Below are 21,083 nucleotides of genomic sequence, written 5' to 3' on the forward strand. Positions count from 1 at the left end.
TGAGTGAGATGGGAGAACGTGTCATTTATCAAGGATGTGGGCAACCAAGCAGACCACGCTGAGGCGCGCAGATGTTCATTTACTGTGCTTCGCTCGTTTCTGCAAACGTTTCTGTTTTGCTTTGTTCTTTTTCCCCCCACTCAGGGGATGAGGATGGGCGGCTGCCAGGCAGTTAGAATAACCTCTTGTCATGCGCTTTGACTTTGGAGGAGGGGAGACAGTAGAGGTGGGAGGACAGAGCGGGCTGGATTCAGACGGGAAAACCCTCCATGAGGCTTCAGTCTCTCAAACACAAGAGTCTTGTTTCCATGTGATTGTCAAGTGAATTTGACGCAAATTCCTAAAATATCAGTTTTTCCCATTAAGTGTTTTGAAGCTAATAAACAGGGAGGTGGTGATACAAGGTGCATTAGCTGAAATAAACAGGGTATTAAAAGCCAGAAACAAAACCAGTTGTTTGCCAGCTGTTAAAAAAACCTCAAAGAAGATGAAGAGACAAACAAATTTTGTCCATCCAGGGGACAAAAATTAAGGCAAGTCTTCAGGAATGGTTTTTCATCATTCATTCATGTAATTGTTCTTTCATGTCAGCTAGAAATGAAGGCAGTTTTTTGTTGTTTCTGCTCATGTCACATTTACACTGACTGAGTTAATTTTTCAAAATGTCTTTTTTGCAGTGTGAAAAAGTTAGAATGTCATAAATCCGAAAATATAAAATAAATGAATAAATTAAAAAAAGACATAAACAAACAAACAAAAACCTCAAAAAACAAAAGTGGAATTTCTTTGATCATTTATTTTGGAAAACTTTGAATTGAAAAATGGGGGAAAAAATGGAATCAGCATTTTTCCAAATGCCCACATGTGATTTTTTCATGAAATATCATAATTTTAAGCTTAGATTTGGTTAAGTTTTTTGATGGAACAGCACTTTACAGATGAGTACTTCAAGAACCACTTCAAAGCTAAAAATCTGACAATTCTGACAAGTCTCTGCCTCTGATAAATGATGCTATTTTAGTGATAAAAAAAAGTTCAAAATGTCTTTTTTGCAGTTTAAAAAGTTAAAAGGTCAAGACTAAAAAAATACAAATTAAAAACCCATACAAATAAATGAAAAAATATGAAAACAAAAGTTTCTTCGATAATTAATTTTGGAAAAAATCTTTAGGTGAATCTTCACTTGCTTGTATTTTCAGTCTCTGGTTCTGATAAATGATACTATTTTGGTGATTTTTTTAAAAAAAGAACTCGTTTTCCAAACCCACAGGTGAGTTTTTGTGTTCAGGGGGTTAAATGTTCACAATTTATTCAGAGAAGGTGTTTCAAACCTTATTTTTTAAAATTGCGAATCTTAGAAAGCTTTTCAAATCTTGTTATTTCCATTAATTTCTTCTAATGGGATATATAAAAGTGCACATAAAAATACATTGTAGAACATGGCTATTGAGAAAGGTGAAGCAGAAAAGTACTAAAGAGATGAAAATAAGTGAACTCACCCAAAGCCAGACACCATGCGGCAGAAAAGGAACATACTGTAGCCTTGGACAAAGGAGGAAAGGAAGGCGAAGAAGCCGTTGACAGACATGGATATGAGCAGGCACTGTCTGCGGCCCACCTTGTCTGACAGGCCGCCCCAAAAAAAGGCTCCAAACATCATCCCCAGATACACAATGCTACCTGGAGAGAAACGGGGAGGAGAGAGCTGTAAGTGATCACAGCCATCTGGATGTTTGTTAGTGAAACTGCTGAGTGAATAAAACACATTTCACACTTCAGAAAGATGGAGACAGTTTGTGCTCGTCGTCATTCATGCATTCCTGCAACACAACCAGTATATAACATTCAACTAGAAAAGTGAACTCACTGCACCAAATCTGACTGAGTGTTCACTTACAATCCATACTGATATTTAAATCCCATAATGTACCACCCAGTATTTGCTTCCTACTAAGTCTCTAACAGAAACACCCAATGTACACCCCCTGTCAAAAGTTTTAGGACACTTTCTCATTCAAATAAAGTAGAACCTGTCCTACAACTTTTGACAGGGGGTGTATCTACCAAATTTGGCACACAAATGCAGCACATCAGGGTGAACAAAAAAGTCAATGACAGCCACATTCCAAACCCAACAGGAAGTGAGCTATTTTGAATGCCAGATTTTGCCCATTTTTCATTTTTTTCTAGAGTGAACTCCTCCTAGGGGGAAACTCCAATTCACCTCAAATTCAGCCAGTACATACAGGAGGCCTTAATGATCCAAAGTTATTAAAATCTTTTTCCAAAGTCAAAGGGCGTGTCTGTGGCAGCCTCTGGAATTTTGATCCTTTGCCATGAAATTTCAAATGCTGTGTAAATGCCCTGAACATGCTCCAATCTGCCTCAAACTTTACATGTATGATCAGAGTCCTGCCCTGATCACATCCATGTGATGAAATACACCCCCTGTCAAAAGTTGTCGGACAGGTTCTACTTTATTTGAATGAGACAGTGTCCTAAAACTTTTGACAGGGGGTGTAAAACAGTCATTTTCGTTCAGAGGCCACATGTAACCCAGTTTGATCTCAAGAGGGCCAGACTAGTAAAATCACTGCATAAAAAGAACCACAACTCCAGATTTTCCCTTTGTTTTAGTGCAAATAAAGTGCATTCTGACAATGTTCACATTTACTGAACTATCTTGATAAGATAAGATAGCTTCATTGTCATTATACACAGAGTACAATGAAATTCTGGACGACTTTCCCCCTTTTAAACATACAAAATAAAGAAGAATACTAAATGAGAATCAAAAATAACTAAATAGTATAAGCTGTAAATACAAATCTTAACAGAAAATGTACAAAAAAACATGTCTTGTATTTATTTAAAATTTAGTTTTACAAATTTACAATTAGCCTCCTCTGTAATTTTTTACACTCTACAAAGTCATCAAGTGGGCCGGATTGGACCCTCTGACGGCCAGTTTTGGCCCGCGGGCCATATGTTTGACACCTCTGATCTAGACAATATAATTTGCAAGCCTATTTATATACAGTGGTTCATTTATAATTGGACGCTGCGACACATTGAAATTCATCGAACACATTGCAGCTCCTGCGATCTGGACGCTGAACTTGGCCATGTTGCGATTTCGATAACAGACCAAATAATTGTTCAGCCCCTGTCCACTCGCTTCAGCAGAAAGCTGCTCATTCTGTCTCATCCATCCGCTGCTGTGCAGGTACACAGTGTACAGTGAGTTTGTTTGTGCTGGAAGCAGCTGCAGCTCTAAATGTGATAATCAGGGAAACTGAGCCATAAAACTGAAACAGAGAGTGAAAAGCAGAGGGCAGCTGCAGAGTCAAGTGATAATTCTGTGACACCTTGTGGCATTGCAGGTATCCGTGTGTTCACACTGCAGGGGTCTGCAAGAATTAAGAAAAGCTTTCCAAGTGCATCAGTGGAGTAACTGAGCTCAGCCTGGAAGTGGTTCTGTTGTTTCCCGGGTATCGACAGAACGCTGAGTGGTCTCATAAGATGTTAGTCTATATAAATAGCACAGCCGGGATCGATTAGATGAACTTGGCTCAGAGCTCGACAGCAATGCAACTCTGTGAGACCGGTCCACAACACTGTAGATCAGCTCCACTTTGTTTTGACGGCACTGACCTGCCTCGCTGAACTGGTCCTCAGTATATCTGGGCTCATGTACTCAGGATCAGTATCACATAACAAACATTCAGTTAGCACATTACGTGATCAGACAGATAAAGTTACAGCAGCTGCACACTCACAATAACACACATTGCATTTAATTTATCTACTGACTGGTTTCTAATATGGTCATTTGACACGCGTTTGGTAGCTGCAAACCAAATATCTATTGTGGTGTAATAAAGACTTGACTCCAGTTTAATTTTCTCTGAGTGAAACGACCGTCCGGTGACTGATATTCCTTAAAGTGACTGTGGGGGAAACAGAGCAGTAGTTGACCTAACAGCCCCACTTTTAAATCTGCACATTTGTCTCTTACTGCTGCTTACCCGCAGGAAACTGAGGTCATTTCTCTTCCTATACCCAGGAGCATAAAGGAAAGGGTACTGGTGGAGAGGTTTGAGGGTTGTCAGGCCAGTAAATAATCCACCTTACTCTCTATGTGCTAATAAAAATGCTAATGCGTGTGGAAGGGGAGATGCAATTGTTTGACGAGGCAGCAGCAAAAAGAAAGCAGCGAGAGGAAAGGAAGCTTTTTCTTTCTTTTTTTTCCCCGCCGCTCCCTGTGTTTGCAGTGATGGGACAGATACGCCGAAAGTAGAGGGCCTTATCAAGCTGCGCAGACATGATGCTGAGAGCTGGTGATTCATTACAGGTGACAGCCGCTGGATCTTTGCAGCGCCGCAGCAGCGAGGGCTCTCCTATAGGCAGCAGGACATAAAGAGGAGGCCACACTCCAGCTGGCTCACAAATATCAAACTGAATATCAAAACGGCGGCATTTCGCACAAACTGGTGACATCTTTTGATTTGTGTAGCGACATCTGAACGCGTGTACTGAAGAAGATGCTATCTGAGAACACTAGCTCATTTGTTTTATGGCTGCGCTCACACTGGGTTCGTATCAGTAATAAAGGGGGAGGGTGCTGATGGTGATGGGACATCTGAGGCACAGTAGGAATCTTTCTGAAATTGGATTTGTGATTTCCTGCTGGGTTCAAACTCAGGTCAGACCTTAAGGGCTTTTACGTAAATTAGAAAGGGTCAGTTAAAGTCAGTGGAGCACGAGGACGGTAGTTTTGTTGAAGTGTTTGTCTCATGCAGGAAGCCAAGCAAACAACTTAAAATCTACTCTGCGTTTTTTTTTAACACTTTACTGTTATTCCACAAAGTTGACCTGTTTTGTTAAATTGCAGATAATGACTGGTAAATCACAGAAAACAGGAATAATTCATGTTTACCATAAAAAATATGGGCCAAAACTTAAAATAAGAAAAGCACTCAGAGAGCGCAGGACTCTGTCAAGGCAGCTCTGTCATCATATCATTTCCGACAGCTGAAATCTGGAAAACATTTGTGACAGAAATCATGGCATCGCAGAATGTGGCCACTTAATATAGATGTACACACAAACAAAATGACCTTGCACTGAGCACAGTCGTGTGTTATGCATGTGTGTGTTATGTACGGATACCGAATCGCGTGACCTAAATATGTAGCAGAATTTATGGGATTTGGAAAGAAACTCCACAACTTAATCAGTTGTTCCTTGTATCATCTCCAACGGATAAGTTCCAATAAGTCTGCAGTGGTGCATTTGTAGTAGGATCACAATCATGTGATCAGCGGGCAACTGATGTAGTGTTCACTTGTTGTCATGGTTACAGTGACGTCATGCCGCTATCTCGAAATGATACAGAAATCTTCAACATATCCATGGATCGAGACTACAAGCCACATCACTGCCAAAATGTAATTAGTTGGTCCTTGTGTCATTTCTGACCTTCCCTGAAAATTTCATCCAAATTCATTTGTCTGTTTTTGAGTAATGTTGCTAACAGATAACAGACAAACGGACAGACAAACGAACACCGATCACCACATTACTCTGACGTTCCTTGGCGGAGTAATAATGTCCACATCAAAAATCTGTATTTAAAAGAGTTCCTTTAAAAGTTTAGACAATCAAATAATACTATCTTTACAGCATTTACATCATTATGTTACGGATGTTTGGAAATTTGGTTTATTAAGAACTGAAAAATATTTATTTTTAAGCTTTAGTTGAAAGATTTTCACTTTTTGTTAAATTACTGATAAAAGTAAAATCACAAAAATAATTTTTCATTTGCATGTTCAACTAAAGTCTGCACAGTGGCTTGGTGGGTAGCACTTTCGTCTTGCAGCTACAAGATCCCCAGTTCATGTCCTGGCTTTCCCAGAGTTTCTGCATGGAGTTTGCATGTTTTCCCTGTGCATGCGTGGGTTTTCTCCTGGTACTCCGGCTTCCTCCGACATGCTGAGGTTAATTGGCAACTCCAAACTCTCCGTAGGTGTGAATTTGAGAGTACTTGTTTGTTTGCCTCTGTGACAGACTGGTGACCTGTCCAGGGTGTCCTCTGCCTTTGCCTTAAGTCAGTTGGGATAGACTCCAGCCCGCCTACAACCCTAATGAGGTTTAGGCAGGGTAATAGATAATAGGTGGATGTTCAACTAAAAAAATACCATTATTTTTCAGATATTTGCCATCATCTTTACTGGGTTTCACACTATTTAAACATTACAGTATTTACTAATTTTTTGTTTTTTTCTGGCACTGCTGCTGCTAGATTTTCTTTTTCTTTTTTATAATATAATGTCTACCACCAGAAAAAAAAAAACCTCAAAACTGCAGTCATCATATGACACAAAAAGTCAAAAAAGAAAACAGCACATGCTGCTTAACAAGAATAGGACCACAGATATGGATAACAGTACATGAACACAGTGAACAAAAGAAGCCAGTTGTTTCTGGTGCAGGCGGTGCACATTCAGTACAAATAGTCCATCCATCCTTTAGCTATACACAGAGTAATCCTCATGCTCAAGCCTTCTAGCTGCAAGGCAAAAGTGCTAACCACCAAGCCACTGTGCAGCCCATAGTGCAAAAAGTGCACACATTATTTACAGTTTTGGACTTTTAAAAGGATTAACATGTAAAAGAATAGTTATGTGAGTGATTTTACTTATTTTCTGTACAGTAAGAGTAAATCATCCAAAGGACAAAGCAAATCTTAGCTGTCCTGAGTTCACCTGAACTGAAGTGGTAATCTTTTTAAGCAACAGTAGACAGTCTATATTCTCTTTTAATGGTACCCACAGGGATTCTTTCACACATGCTGCTTTTTTCTATAGTAATTGGCTCTTATGTGTAGGTGTAATTCTCTCTCGACACCTTTCTGCTCTGTTTTCTCTCGCAGTGTCTTGGCATGGATGAGAGGAGAGCGCAGCAGACTGACAGCAGTCACAGCCGTACAATCCGGTGCTAATTTCCTGAGAGTCGGAGCTTCAGGATTCCGACAGATGAGGGGATTCCCAGAGGATGGTGGGTGATTGACAGCTTTGCTGCAGCAGGGAATGAGACAGACAAGGGCTGGTAGGAAGGAGGAGACCCCCGGGATCAGAGCACAGTCCTCAGGTTTTAATTATACCAATAGTCGCTGATTCTGCTCAGCAGGAGGAGTTTACTAAAAATAGTCACTTCTGTCTTCTGCTGTACATGTCCTCAACAGCTTTTTTCACTTCTTGTCATTTGACAGGCAAGTTGATCACTCGCTGTCCTTATGACATCATATAAGTTTTGATTAAAACTGACAAGATATCTGATTAAAATTGTCCCACCATCCCCATCTAAATAATCTTCTAAGGATACACTGCTTCCAGTGCTTTTGCCACATTTGGAATACTTCTTGGAAGACCTGTTTTGACCACTTGCAGGTGCGCATGTGTTTTTTCCACTCTTTTCATCAAACGTACACAGAGAGCAAATATTGAATTCATGCAGAGAATCATCACTGCTGATAGTAGATGGGTCCAGAGACCAAACAGCAGCCTTCAGTGGAAACGCCTTGCAGCCTTGAAGGTGCATCAGTGATGCACCAAGAGCATGCTCCTTATTTCCTTTTACAGTCACAGGGCTGGGCACTATGAAAGTGTCCCCTACAGTCTGATTGTCAAGGCCAAATTGTAGTGCAACATCTTTAGGTATCTAAGGGTGAACATTTGGCACCATTGCGTCAAATAATGCATCCTCCTACCGTGCTGAAAGCGCTCACAAGTTTTCTAGGTGAACCAACAAAATTGTTGCTCTCCACACCTGTTTCCTGCTGCTTTTTCCATCCATCCATTATCTATACACCGCTTAATCCTCATTAGGGTTGTGGAGGGTTGGAGTCTATCCCAGCTGAATTAATCATAAGGCAGGGGACACCCTGGACAGGTCACCAGTCTATCGCATGGCTATATATAGAAACAATCAATCACACTCACATCTGCACCTATGGTAAATTTAGAATTAACCTCAGCATGATTGGACTGTGTGAGGAAACCGGAAAAAACCCACGCATGTACAGGGAGAACAAACAAACTCTCTGCAGAAAGATACCAGGATGCGAACCGGGGTTCTTCTAAATGCAAGGCGATAGTGCTAACCATCGAGTCACTGCACAGTCCCTGCTACTTTTTCCTTTGCGCTAAAATGACATTAAAGTTTAAGAGTCGCAGATGGTCAGAAACACACGATCTCCAGGGAGTGTTCCAAGTGTGCCTGTGGAAGGAGCACTTGGTGCAGTGTAACTCTGCACAAAGTAACTACTTTTAAGGAAAGCAGTGGTCAAATTTAAATCACGCCTGGCTTTTGTTTTGTATGGAAAAAAACCTCTTAACTTTTTGATGCATGCTCAAGTTTTGATGCAGCACTGTCAGCATATCAACAGAGAGACTTCACAAGATGGTTTCTGCTCTCCATGTCACCATGTCTAATCAATACCCCACTGCACATTTCAATCTTTAACGTTTTGGTATAAAGGGACATCTCTCACTTTTTCAGAGGGGTGGTTGGAAACACAAATGCTGTTGTCCCTGGATATTTAATCAGCTAGCCTCAAGCTGCTGCAGAGCCTATTCATCACCACACCGTGTTGATTAACTTCAGCTGTCAGTGATCGTATACGTACAGTCACCGCAACGCACAAAACAGTTGGACCTTATAAATTATTAGTTCCACAAAGCTCCTCCGAGATGACGCTGATTCAGAGGTAGCCCTTTAAGGTCTTCGCTGTATGCTACACCTGCAGCCACGGCTTCATCATTTTACCGTACAACGTGAAAGTGCTAACTGTGCCGCAGGAAAACACCCGCAGACAAATTAGAGCCATATGTGGCAGAGGAGGAAAGGCAGGGGAGGGCATTGATAGGAAGTGGTATAAAAGGAGCGCTCTCCCTCCCTCTTTCTCTGGGGAGGTACGTGAGCCAGTCTACCATGGCTAAACTGCAGTGAAGCACAATGCTGCAGAGATTAACTCGAGCCCATATCTTCAGATCGCCGGCATGGCTGTGAGACACAGAGAGGCTGAGGGAGAGTGTAAGAGGGGGATTACAGCAGGAGGGTAACAGAGAGGACAGACAAGAGCTGCGAGAAAAAAGACGGAACATCCCGTATCTGGATAGCATCTCACCTTTTATATTATATTACAGGGAAAGCCATTTTCAAGAGCAGAGAGCATCTGGAGTAGATCACACACGGAAATGCTAATTATGCATGCTAATGATCAATGATTATGTTATTCTGGAGGAAATAGAAAAGAAGTGCATTAATTGAAAATGCAGAAGGTGTCACATTTGAGTATTTAAGCTTCTTTGTAAAACCTCCTGCAGAGAACGTTAATAGATATTTTGCAATATATTACAAAAGTAACACCTTTATTTACTTCTTTACCAAATTTAAAAGTGTGCTTTGTTTCTGTTCAATGCATCCTAATGGAAAATACTACAGAATTTTCCAGACTGACTGTACTTTAAGTTTATGACTGGATATATGATGGAAGTCTCATGAGTTACTATCAGTGATAAATAAAGATGCTCATATCTACACAAAAATGCTCACTGTATTTGATGGGAAATTTCTGTTTTCTGCTTTGTCTTTGAATAGGATTTAAAACGATGGATATGTATGTTGTCATGATTAAAAACACATTCAGTCGACAGCTAAAACTCTGTCCCCATCTAACCTGTCTGACATCTGATTAAGAGAGCTGCATTTGACGATTTTCGTGTAATCTTCTCAAGTCAACAATCTGACAGGCACTTTATGCAGCGATTAGCCAAGTGTGCAGAGGTGTGAAAGTATGGAGAGTCTGAATTTCTCTCTCATTTTTCATTATTCGTTTATGTACAACTGAGTGAATGTCTTCAGCCAGAGACTGCTAGAAAGTGTTACTCCTCTCTATGCCAGCAGGCTTTTTCCGTCAGCATCTTGAGATGTAATCAGAAAACATTTCATATGAAACACTTGTTTCAAGGCAAGCCTATAGCTGCCTAGGTGATATTGAGAAATGTTTATAATTTTAGCTACTTATTTTTAATAAAGACTTTACAGGAAGAGAAAGTTCTTATTTTACCACCATACTGTAAACTTACCATCTGCATTTGAAATGTTACCAATATTAAAATTGAAACTATCATCCTAAAATAATAAGTTTTATAAATGTTTTGATCAAGTATTCTTTTTTTTTGGCCTCCAATCCAATCCAAGTCTTTCAATATTTGCTGATCTGATGCCATTTTCTCAGATTATAAACACTTCAAATACTGTTCTTCGGCTGCAGTACCTGGTTGGACCACCAGGTGAAACTTTCAACTGTTTCCCCAACCCGAGGAGGTGGTCAATTTTGCATCGCCAAGCAGAGAGCATAGTGAGGGTTTAGCAAGCAACAGGCCACCATGACACTGACTTCTGTGATGCTTAATGACCTCTAGCCAGAGCTGATGTATTTCAATTCAATTTTACTTATATAGCGCGACTTACAATTCAAATTGTCTCAAGACGCTTTTCAGAACCCATACACCTGAACTCCCAGAGCAAGCCCTAAGGCAGTGATCATCAACTGGCGGCCCGTGGGCCGAATCCGGCCCGCCGAACCGTCCAATCCGGCCCGCGACTGGATTCCAAAATTGTGAGGATCAAAGAGAAAATATCATGTGGTCCACACTATTAAAGCAGTCAGTCCAGTCATTATTAAAGGATCTGTTTTCCACATCAACTTTTCGTTTCATGGCCTTAGAGAGTGCCATTTTACCCGTGTTAAGAGGCCTTTTCCTGTCACTTCTGCGGTGTTTCTTTTTCAAGTGCTCTGTGAATAAAGTTGACTTGAGATGAGGCAAAATATCTCTATCACTCCTAGTGGTTGACTGTGGTACAGGTGATAGGAGCACTGACTCATAAAGGCTAAAAATGCCTTCAGTTTTGTAATGAAATGGAAAAAAATATAAAAAATAAAAATCAAATAATAATGTTATGCCAAAATTCGATTTTTATTTAATTTTTGTTTGAGGGTCCGGCCCCCAAAGTGACTGTCCGGTAAAATTCTGGCCCTCTGGCAAATATAGTTGGTGACCCCTGCCCTAAGGTGACAGTGGCAAGAAAAAGCCACCTTTAAATGGCAAGAAACCTTGAGCAGAACCCAGGTTGTCTGATTGTGAGTGAGGTCCAGATTAGGGGTGTTATTTGAGCATGAGGTCCCCGTCTTGCAGAAGCCATCATTGGTCCCTGCTGGCCTCAGTCTCCTTCAGAGACAGATATATATGGGTGATGGTAGAATTAGGTGGTGGCAGACATGAGACAAAGATGGTAGTATGCTCCATTATCAAGTGATACAACACACTATTATGAGCCTGTTGTGTTTATGCAAACAAACGTTGCAGTTTTGTGCTATGCATTAATGGAGGTCTGTATCTTATGTATGTAAGTGAAAGTATCGAGCAGCCTATTGTACAATTTAATACATTATAATTAGTGGTGGGACGCGATTACAAAATTAGCTTAATTAATTAGAGGCTTGGTAATTAATTAATCGTGATCAATAAGCAAAGTCTTTCAGTTCAAATAAATTTTGGTTGACAATGAACTGATGAATAGACACATATGTGAACTTAAACAACAAAAAATGTTTATATTTCATTTATATTTATCTTCATTTTTCATCTGTCTACTGCATTCACAGATTACTGCAAACTCTAAGTGCAATTATAGCAATTCTATTCAACATGTTAAGACTTTTTGTAAACTCAAGCACGTTCAATGTCTTGAAAAGTGGTCTATTATAGGGTGGCTACAATGCTTGCCGGTACAAGGACTGTTGTAGCTAACATTAGCTCTGGTGCTAACAGCAACATGTTTTGCATTGAGGTGAAACCATCAGCTTGAAGGGATAAGAAAACTCATTGTTCCACAAATTGCACCAAACCATGCTTTTATCCAAGCTGCAATCGTAAAGTTTTTTTAAAAGAAAACTTTCTGCCCAACACATTCAGCACAGCTCATTACCGCCACCTACTGGGCTGGAGTGTGCATCAGTGTTACCGGTGTGCCAGAAATTAGGGAACTGAGATGTGTGTTATTTGTTCTGTAATCAAATAATTGAAATTAAATCCCCCTTAAAGTCCCGGCCCCAATTATAATATACCTCTTCACATGGACAGGAGGTGCTTGTGATTAGTGGGCTTTAAAGCCTGAACCACAGCTGTCACATGACCTCAGTGGCTTGAATGGCAGATATAACTTTCCTCATGATACAGTCAATTTAGCCGTTTGTGTTCTGTGTGTATGTACTGTACATCAGCTGTTTGGAAAAATGAATCATTTAAAGTGAGTGAACGATGCACTATAATAATGGTATTAAGCCCAAACATTAAGTCGCACAATGAACTGTAAGTGACGACTGTGCTATAACTGAATCTGACGGTGCAGCAGGATCTCATTTTCTCTCACTTGTTTCTTTCCAGCAGGATGTCCACTCAAGATGCTCTTATTTATCACTTAAAGAGTCACTGACCTTCATAGAGCACCTGTGGTAAAAGTACCAATCAGTTCTCTTGTGTAGGTTTATTATTTTAAAAGGCATCCACAAATGAGCGTAGACACACATGCTTTATTTATGAGGTGGCGTGTGAGTGAATTGGTAAAGATGACTCATTCTGTCTATTATTTCCCTCCTGTCTCCCACTGAGAGATGAGTCAGAATACGGGAGAAACCTGAGTGAATAATAAACTACTCTGCTCCCTAAACAAACAAGGTTAGCATTCTATTTTCAGTTACAAAACCACACAATCACAATGCAGCAAGGAAAATGTGACTTGTGGCTCGGAAGCCTTGTACATTAACTAAAACTTTCCTTAAACACCAAGCATTAAGACACTTTAGTAAAATGACGAGTGCTATGCAGCTATTTTTGGGGAATAATAATAACCGCACACATTCAGACATGCAGACACAGTGGAACACAAACGCAACTTTTCAAAAAGAGTGGGAGAGATCCATCTAGCTGAACACACCTCCTACTCATGTATCCAAATACCTGGTGCCATGACAACCCGCTGGCAGCTCCTAAAGCAAGCAGATTACAGTTGAAAGTATCACCCACCACTACTCTGCATGCATGTCATTAACAACACAAATCATTAGCAGCTTTCCAGCTAGGAACTAATTCCATCAACACCCAATCTTTTCTGCCAATCTGTGCTTGCATTTCTATCCATCTGCATCAAACAGAATTCTTCTGCATGCCTGCAAACTTTATTTTCAGCTGAATTTATGGCTTCTGGAAGCTGGATTCCAGATTAACTCGGGATTTTGCAAAATTGGAAGTCTTAATTTCACTTCGCTAGATATTTAGGGACTGTTTGACAGTCCGACGACTCTTAGCAAGGAATCAAAAATCTTAAACTGTTCAGAAAAAGAACATGTCAGATGAGCTGATTCGCTTTTAGCTTTCACCGGGTAAATCGAGGTATGAGCTCCAACACACCAGCACTTCCGTGTTCCATCATATTACGTTGTCACTTTAAGTACGCTGCAATCTAATTCAGCTGCGCCTTCCTGTCAGTTTCAGCTCAGATGGTTTCTAAAAACCCATGAAAAATGATTTCAGGCATTTATAGATACTTAAATTCTACATTTCTGACTGAATGGGCGACAAAGTTTCAACCTCAGAAAACATGGGGAACAGTATGCTGTTATTGTCATTCTACATACTGGAATGAGCTCTAATAATAAATCATGAGCCCCAATGGAAACATGACTTGTAAAATTGTGGAGCGCGATGTGCTATTTATGCCATCGCTTTCCATATTTCAGTAGCACTGCATTGTGTCTCTCTCTTAACACTGCACAGTGACTTAAAGTGATTTTATTTTATCTCTTTTTGTCTGAATTGCTTTGTGTGTGTGTGTGTGTGTGTGTGTGTGTTTTTTTGCAAAATTTCATGCTATTTTATTGCTTTGTGTTTTATTTCTATGATTTTAATGCCTACCTTTTCAATCGTCTTTGTAATTAATTTCTTTGTCATTGTGAAGCACTTTCAACTGCCTTGTGCATGAGTTGTGCTACACAAACTTGTTTTCTTATTCTGATTATTCTTGTTTTTATGAAGGGGAATAATGATTAAACTCAAACTAAATTAAGCATTTTCTAAATGCTGCATACTGTCAAAAGCATCGGTAATTTTACAGAATATTTCAGCATTTTTGTAAAGACACACACTACCAGTCAAAAGTTTGGACAACTTCTCATTCAGTGCTTTTTATTTATTTTTATTATTTTCTGCATTGTAGATTAATATTTAAGATTAACACTTTTCTTCTTTACAACATAATTCCGTGTGTATTCTTTTATAGTTTATAATAGGATTGGGGGGGGGCAAGTGTGTAACCATAATACAAACTTCATTTTTTTTTAAAGGGAATTTGATATTTTTCTAACATAAGAGTGTGTTAAAATACATTCACAAATTTAGTTTCATTTTTCAAATATTTCTACATATGCTAAAAGTGGCGTCATCCAGAATGAATTCGGATATCTCCAGTAAATATCCAGTCTAGCTATTAAATATTACATAGTTGGTCAGCATCTGCACCCAACTAGTGACGTGTCGGGCGTGAATGAAACCGCTCTCAGATCCAGCTCTTTGAAGTGAATTATCGCCTGGGAGACGGAGCCGCTTTTTTTTTTCTCTCTATTTTTTCTTCTGTTCAAGCTACACATGATTGGTCAACTACATGATGTGACGTCTGTACTGAGGGAGAGAGAGACAGAGCGAGAGAGCAGCCACAGGAAACGTAGCAAAATTTGGATTCATTTGAATGACATCAATAACACACAGGCAGAGTGTAGAGTAGGCAAGGTTAAAATTTCTTATTGAGCAGGCTCTACAAATAACCTACACAGGCACATTTCAACTGTACATCCATCAGTGCAGTTGGAAGAGAAAAGACAGGCAAGTGAACCTGTTACTAATGAAAGTGTCAGTTTGTCTACTGTTGCTGCTGCTACAATGTCTACAGTACATCCAGTAACCACCACAACTACCAAGACCTACAATCCACAGTCTGAGACAGTTGGTGCTCTGTTTTTTCACTGTAAATAGTTAAAAGTTTATAAATATTACGCTACCGCTCAAAAGTTTGGGGTCACCCAGACAATTTCATGTTTTCCATGAAAACACACTTTTATTCATGTGCTAACATAATTGCATAAGGGTTTTCTAATCATCAACTAGCCTTTCAACACCATTAGCTAACACAATGTAGCATTAGAACACAGGAGTGATGGTTGCTGGAAATGTTCCTCTGTACCCCTATGGAGATATTCCATTAAAAATAGGCTGTTTCCAGCTAGAATAGTCATTTAGCACATTAACAATGTCTAGGCTGTATTTCTGATTAATTTAATGTTATCTTCATTAAAGAAACAGTTTTTCTTTCAAAAAATAAGGACTTATCTAAGTGATCCCAAATTTCTGAACAGTGGTGTATACAATCAGAGACTGAATCTTTTTGCCAGTCTGAGATGGGTTTATGTTTTTGGAAAAAAATCTGGTCTATGTTGAGTATAATAAGCCATATAAATAATAAAAATTTGATATAACGTATGTTTTGTAGATCAGTAATTAATTTGACACAATTTTAAATTATTTTTGGTAAGAAACTGATTTAAGCAACAGAAAATCTGGCTCTTTCTAGCGAGCCAAGCCATAAGAACCAGATCTCTTAAAAGTATTCCCATTACTACATCCAACTGGGACAACTCAGACTACACTTCTACCCCACTGCAGCCAGAGAAAGAAGTCTGGCAACCGCAGAGCAACAAAACGTGATTTTCAAGCGATGTTAATTTGGCCTTCAGATTTATGTATTTTAGCCCACACATGTGACTCCCTGTGTGGTGGTTGAGGGGTATGATGTCAGAGACAGAAGTATTTGTAATGTAACTGTGTAAGAACTACTCTGAAAAGTGTGGAAACATGGTGCAGTTATTGTACTGACACAGTAATTCAAAAAAAATTCCGTGTATTACATGTTATTTGAATAGAGGGGTGTTCCACTGTCGTGCACATCCTTACCGAGCCATCCGGCACCAGAGTTGGGGACACACATGTCTGTCTCAGCACTTGGCAGGACAAAGCCCACTACAAACACCTCCACGCCATCCGACATGAGGGCCAGGCCGAGTACAAAGAAGAGCTGCCACTGGAATCTCCCGTGGCCACACTCCTGCATGATCAGCTCGTACTGCTGGGCCAGCTCCTCCTCATCCGCCTGTCTCTCATTTTCCAGCTCCTTGCGGCTCTTTAGGCTGTCGGAGACCGGCTGGCCCAGAGCCACCTGTCCCTCCCGCGGCTTCCCATCATTGTAGGCAGGCACACCTTGGTACTCCCCCTCGTAGATCTCGTCTTCGTCGTCGTGGCCCTCCGTGGCATCACTGGAGGCCCCGTCCTCATCGTTGGCCGCATTGCCGGCATAGTGACCATCTTGCTGAGTGTAATTGTTGTAGTTGTTTTCTTCTTCATCCTCGTTCTGGAAGCGGTTGTAGCTGCGATGGGCTGAGTATTCATCTGAGGCACGATCAACAGCTTTGCTGAAATTTTTGGAAGCTTGCCTCTTGGCTTCTTTAGCGATGTCCTTGGCACCTTTAACCAAGGAAGTCCTGTTGTTTTGTGTTTCATCCATCTTGGCACAAGGAAAGCTGGAACTAAATGTCAGTTATCTCAGCTCTACTGCTCTTTTATTCCACCAGGTGCAACAAACATATACTACCTATTTTTATTCTCTCCTGCTTTATTCTTTCCAGACTGAGCGAGAGTTAAGGCAGTTTTTCAGCACTAAGAAGCCAGCCGGCTGCCAGGCAACTAATGATTAAGTAATGATGTCTAATTCCATTGGATGGGAGTAACCAGACAGCGCTGAAATGGAGACAGTTGATCTCAAATTGGAAGGATCCTCAGTGCTGTCAGGGCTCAGCAGAGGAAACCATCAGCCTGTGGGCACACAAAGACAAAGACAAGTTTAGCTCGATTAAAAGGTGTCTGTCACAAATACCTGACTGCAGTGTTTCTTGGCACTCTGAAAAGAACTCCAAAAGAACAACTTCCCACTGAGGCTGACAGAGACTGCAGTCTGCTAATGAAGTGGAAGTGCTGTACTAAGAGGGGAATAACAAACGATGAAAGAAGAAAATGATTCATTGAGAAGAAATTGTGCAGTGTCATTGAGTTTTCACACTGAAGATCTAAACATACCATTAATAATTTCAGGTTGTGAGAAGCATAAATACTTGCATCATGTCTTGTGAAAAGCAACTGCTTTATTTTTTGTCATCCTGAAAACGCAGTAAGCTGTGAATAAAGCTATACAACATAAATCCAGTGACATCTGTGAATAAAATACAACCCAGCACAAGCTTTGATGCAAAGTCTACATAAACACGTTATCAATACTGCAAAGGCAAGATTTATTTCAGGGCTATAGTATTTGGATGTAAATGTTGCATGACCTGTTGACTTCTTTATTTTCGGTATTTTCTGGGCCAAAGCTTCAGCTGTACTCAGAGTTTGGTATATTTTCACTTATATAGCTACTTACAAGTCAGTCAACAATTCAATTAGAATTAAAAACAAGAAAATGGCCAAACAAATGTGACTGATTGCAAACAAACTGTGCACTATGATGGCAACAAGTCCATAAGTTATCAGCCAGGCTTGTAAACCAGCAACTGCAATCCAGGAACAGAACTCCATTTAATTATTACTCATTCATTTCAAAGATTTTATGAGTATTTCCAACCGGTTCTCATTCCTAAAGTGTCAAAGAATACAGCTTAATCAAAACCGCTGGCATCTCAGAGACACACTCAAGGTCTCCTTTGGCGTCAATGCCACGAGTGCTAATATTCCATGTCGAGAGATGTATGGGGGTTTCCCATTTTAAAAGCACCTGATAAGGAAGGTTTGCTACTTTTTCAGTTGGCTTAGTTTCATTTTGTGACTGAAATCTAATTTTCACTCACATTCTGGATACAAAAAGATCATAGTTTGGGTTAAAATACTCCCTTTCACAGCATTAACTATGTCCTACAAAGCAAATTTCTTTGGTGCCTGAAAAGTAGCAACAGCGCAGAAGCAGCAGAGAACATTTTACTACCAACTTATAGTCTCTAATCCTAAAATTCAGAGAATTTGATAGGTCTAATGAACTACTTGAACATTGAAAAATCCAGCGAAGGGTACCCAGCGACACCAAGAGGTCCCGTATACATTGAAAGAAAAAAAGGAAAAATTGTTGCCAGGAAAAAATAAGCGATAAAATTGGTAGAGTACAGTAATGTGACAATAAGGGTAGTTTAGCTGATTTAGGTACTGTAAAAAAACAACAAAAAAAAACTGTGTACTTTTATGGTCAAACATTGTAAAAGAATGAAATATGAACTGTAAAAATACCAATTTTTGGTGAAGACATTATTTACAGTTTTGACCTGTTTTTTTACGGTTAATATGTAAATTAAAGTTAATTATTAAAGCAGAACAAATATGCTAAATCACAGTAAATTGTTCCATAAAATGCTGTTTAAAAAACTTCAATTTTTGTTTAAATATCGGCTGCCATCGTCCTGATCACCAATGATTAATATCGGCCAGCTCATACCAGAAACATTATTATCAAAGGGAGATTTTTGTCGTGCTGAAGTTGGTGATTGTACGTCCCATTCTTCCACCACAACAGCCAATCACCGCTTTGTAACAGCTGAACCAGGAAACAAGATGTGGCAAACTTATGTCCCACTATGTGCCACTGAAATTGTAGTTTTGGCTTTTTTTGTATTCGCTTACATAGCGGCCTGGTCTTGTTAGCCTGAAATAACTGTCTGGGGCGCTACCAAGATGGCTGCCAAGATGGCTACCAAGTGGCAAGACTACCCAGAAGGACATTGTTACACATTCATCACTATAAACTTTGCAGTTGATTGCCAGTTGTGGAAATTTGGTTGCTTGTTGAGAGTAATGACAACTACTGTGAATTATTGTGCAAATGTTCGCTGGTTAGCTTAGCATAGCAGCTGGAAATAGGGGGAAAAACAGCCAGCTGCAATCCCCTACAGCTGACTAATTAGCTTAGTAAGCTATGCTAACTTCTGGAAGTCCCATGCTAAGCTCTGTGAAATCACACTGACATTTTTGCAATTTCTCTATATTGATTAAAAAGAATATTTGATATTTAGTGCGCTTTCGAGGCACTAACGTAAAAAATTTTTTTCCTACTTTTGGACAAAGACAAGCTTTTAGTTTCTTCGTGCTTCTAGTGCTTATGCTAAGCTAACCTGTTGCTGAGTGTAGCTTCATTTACATGAATAAACATGCTTCATAAAATGTCAAACTATTCTTTCTATAACATTGTTGGGCACTGATCTGTGATTTGATTGATTGCAGTTGAATTTTCAATTTTTTTTATTTATTAATATTAAAATCAAGGTTTACTAAATAGAGTACTACATCATATTATACCGGAGCTCTACACTGCCTGTTGTACTGTGTATGTGAGGTCTTAGTAACAGGCTTGCAGAGTATGAGATATGACAGAAAGACCTTTTTTACATGCAGTGCACATCCATGCCAAGTTAGATAAAACTGGATTAAGTGGAAAAAATATTATTCATACCTGACATTATTTATTCATTTCTATCATGCATTTAGAAATATGAGGTTCTTGGAAATGCAGCTTTAGTGGCCATGTTTTCTGTCACGGTTGACTCATTTCTGGTTTATGTTTCTAGGCTAGGAGTATGACTGACTCCCCTCAGGGATTTCTCTACTATGACACTGGCATTGGCCTCTAAGATCTGTCAACACACCAGGCCGAGCCGTCTGAGCGGCCTGCAGTCACTGTGGTCAAATAATGCTGCGGGAGAAACATGAGCAACCTTAAGATCCTCACATCCCACTCCAAAGCACCACTACACTATTACAGAGTTCAGACTGAATCAGTACAAGTGTACCGAATCTGCAAAACACATACAGTGGAAAGCATTTTGTCTTTTAAAAATCACCAGAATTTCACCATTAATCAGATTCAGAAACTGTAAAACCACAATGAATCACTGGATTTTGTATTTTCCAACAGTCCTTGAAGAATCAGTCTGTGACGTGCTGCTCTGTTGAGGAAATTAACCACATTTAAGCTTAAAAAGGGACTGCAGATGTAAATTAGCAAGGTTGCTATCATCCAGCTTATTTACGTCTATAGCTGTCTAGATAGATGTTCATTATTGTGCACTATCCCTAAATAAAATTTACGTCTCATTTTAAAATGTGCAGAAAATAAAGTATCTGCTCTAACCAGTTTCTGTAAAAACAAACAAAAATATTCTGTATTCGTTGGCACAACTAGGAAGTCATTAGTGACTCCAATATGACAGTCATGTGTCAACAAAGAACAGGTTTTTGGCTTGAACTGGGCTGAAATGCTTACACAGAGAAGATGAAAACAAGTATGGAAATAAATCAAAAATGTAAGTTGTGAAATATCTATGGTACGTACAGTTACCATTTGTATTTTCCAGTATTGGCAATACCTGTGAGCGCTTGGTAAAATCTTGTACATGTTGATTTCAGGGTTTTTCACTTGCTGTACATCAAATAGTTAAAGAAATTGAACTTATTGTTTCTCTTCTATGTGTCATACTGCACAGAAAACATGACCAATTTCAAACTACATCAATCCATGGTTGTGCTGTTTCAATATACATGCAGGATTTTATATTGCAGTGAAAAATTAGGCAACATTAAGTAAAACTGTGACAGGAGCAACAAAAAAAAAAAACAGAAACTGTTTGGATCTCAGTGGGTTAACTTCAGTGTTGGTCTCGAGAAGAACTGCAGTCAGTGACATCTGCTTATCAACAGCACTAACACTAGTGACAGATAAACCTGAAAGGGTAAGATGAGGCTCAGCACAGCTTCTACGGTGACAATTAATCAAAGCAGAAATATCCCAGACCTTGAGATTCTGATTTCTTGTAG

The 21,083-nt window shown here is 39.6% G+C and overlaps 1 protein-coding gene across 1 annotated transcript in view; it reads right to left on the reverse strand.

The window, feature by feature from the left end:
* LOC110960824 (synaptic vesicle glycoprotein 2C-like) overlaps positions 1 to 21,083 on the reverse strand; it is a 66,168-nt gene that overhangs the window by 34,417 nt on the left and 10,668 nt on the right. Inside the window, exons 2-3 of the mRNA XM_022208207.2 lie at positions 16,134 to 17,048; positions 1,500 to 1,680 (exon numbers count right to left, since the gene is read on the reverse strand). Of these exons, the coding sequence (XP_022063899.1) occupies positions 1,500 to 1,680; positions 16,134 to 16,740 (788 nt within the window). The 5' untranslated portion in view covers positions 16,741 to 17,048. The remainder of the gene's footprint in view (positions 1 to 1,499; positions 1,681 to 16,133; positions 17,049 to 21,083) is intronic.

The sequence above is a fragment of the Acanthochromis polyacanthus genome, chromosome 18 (genome assembly GCF_021347895.1).
Source record: "Acanthochromis polyacanthus isolate Apoly-LR-REF ecotype Palm Island chromosome 18, KAUST_Apoly_ChrSc, whole genome shotgun sequence".
In the NCBI taxonomy this organism is placed as follows: Eukaryota; Metazoa; Chordata; class Actinopteri; family Pomacentridae; genus Acanthochromis; species Acanthochromis polyacanthus.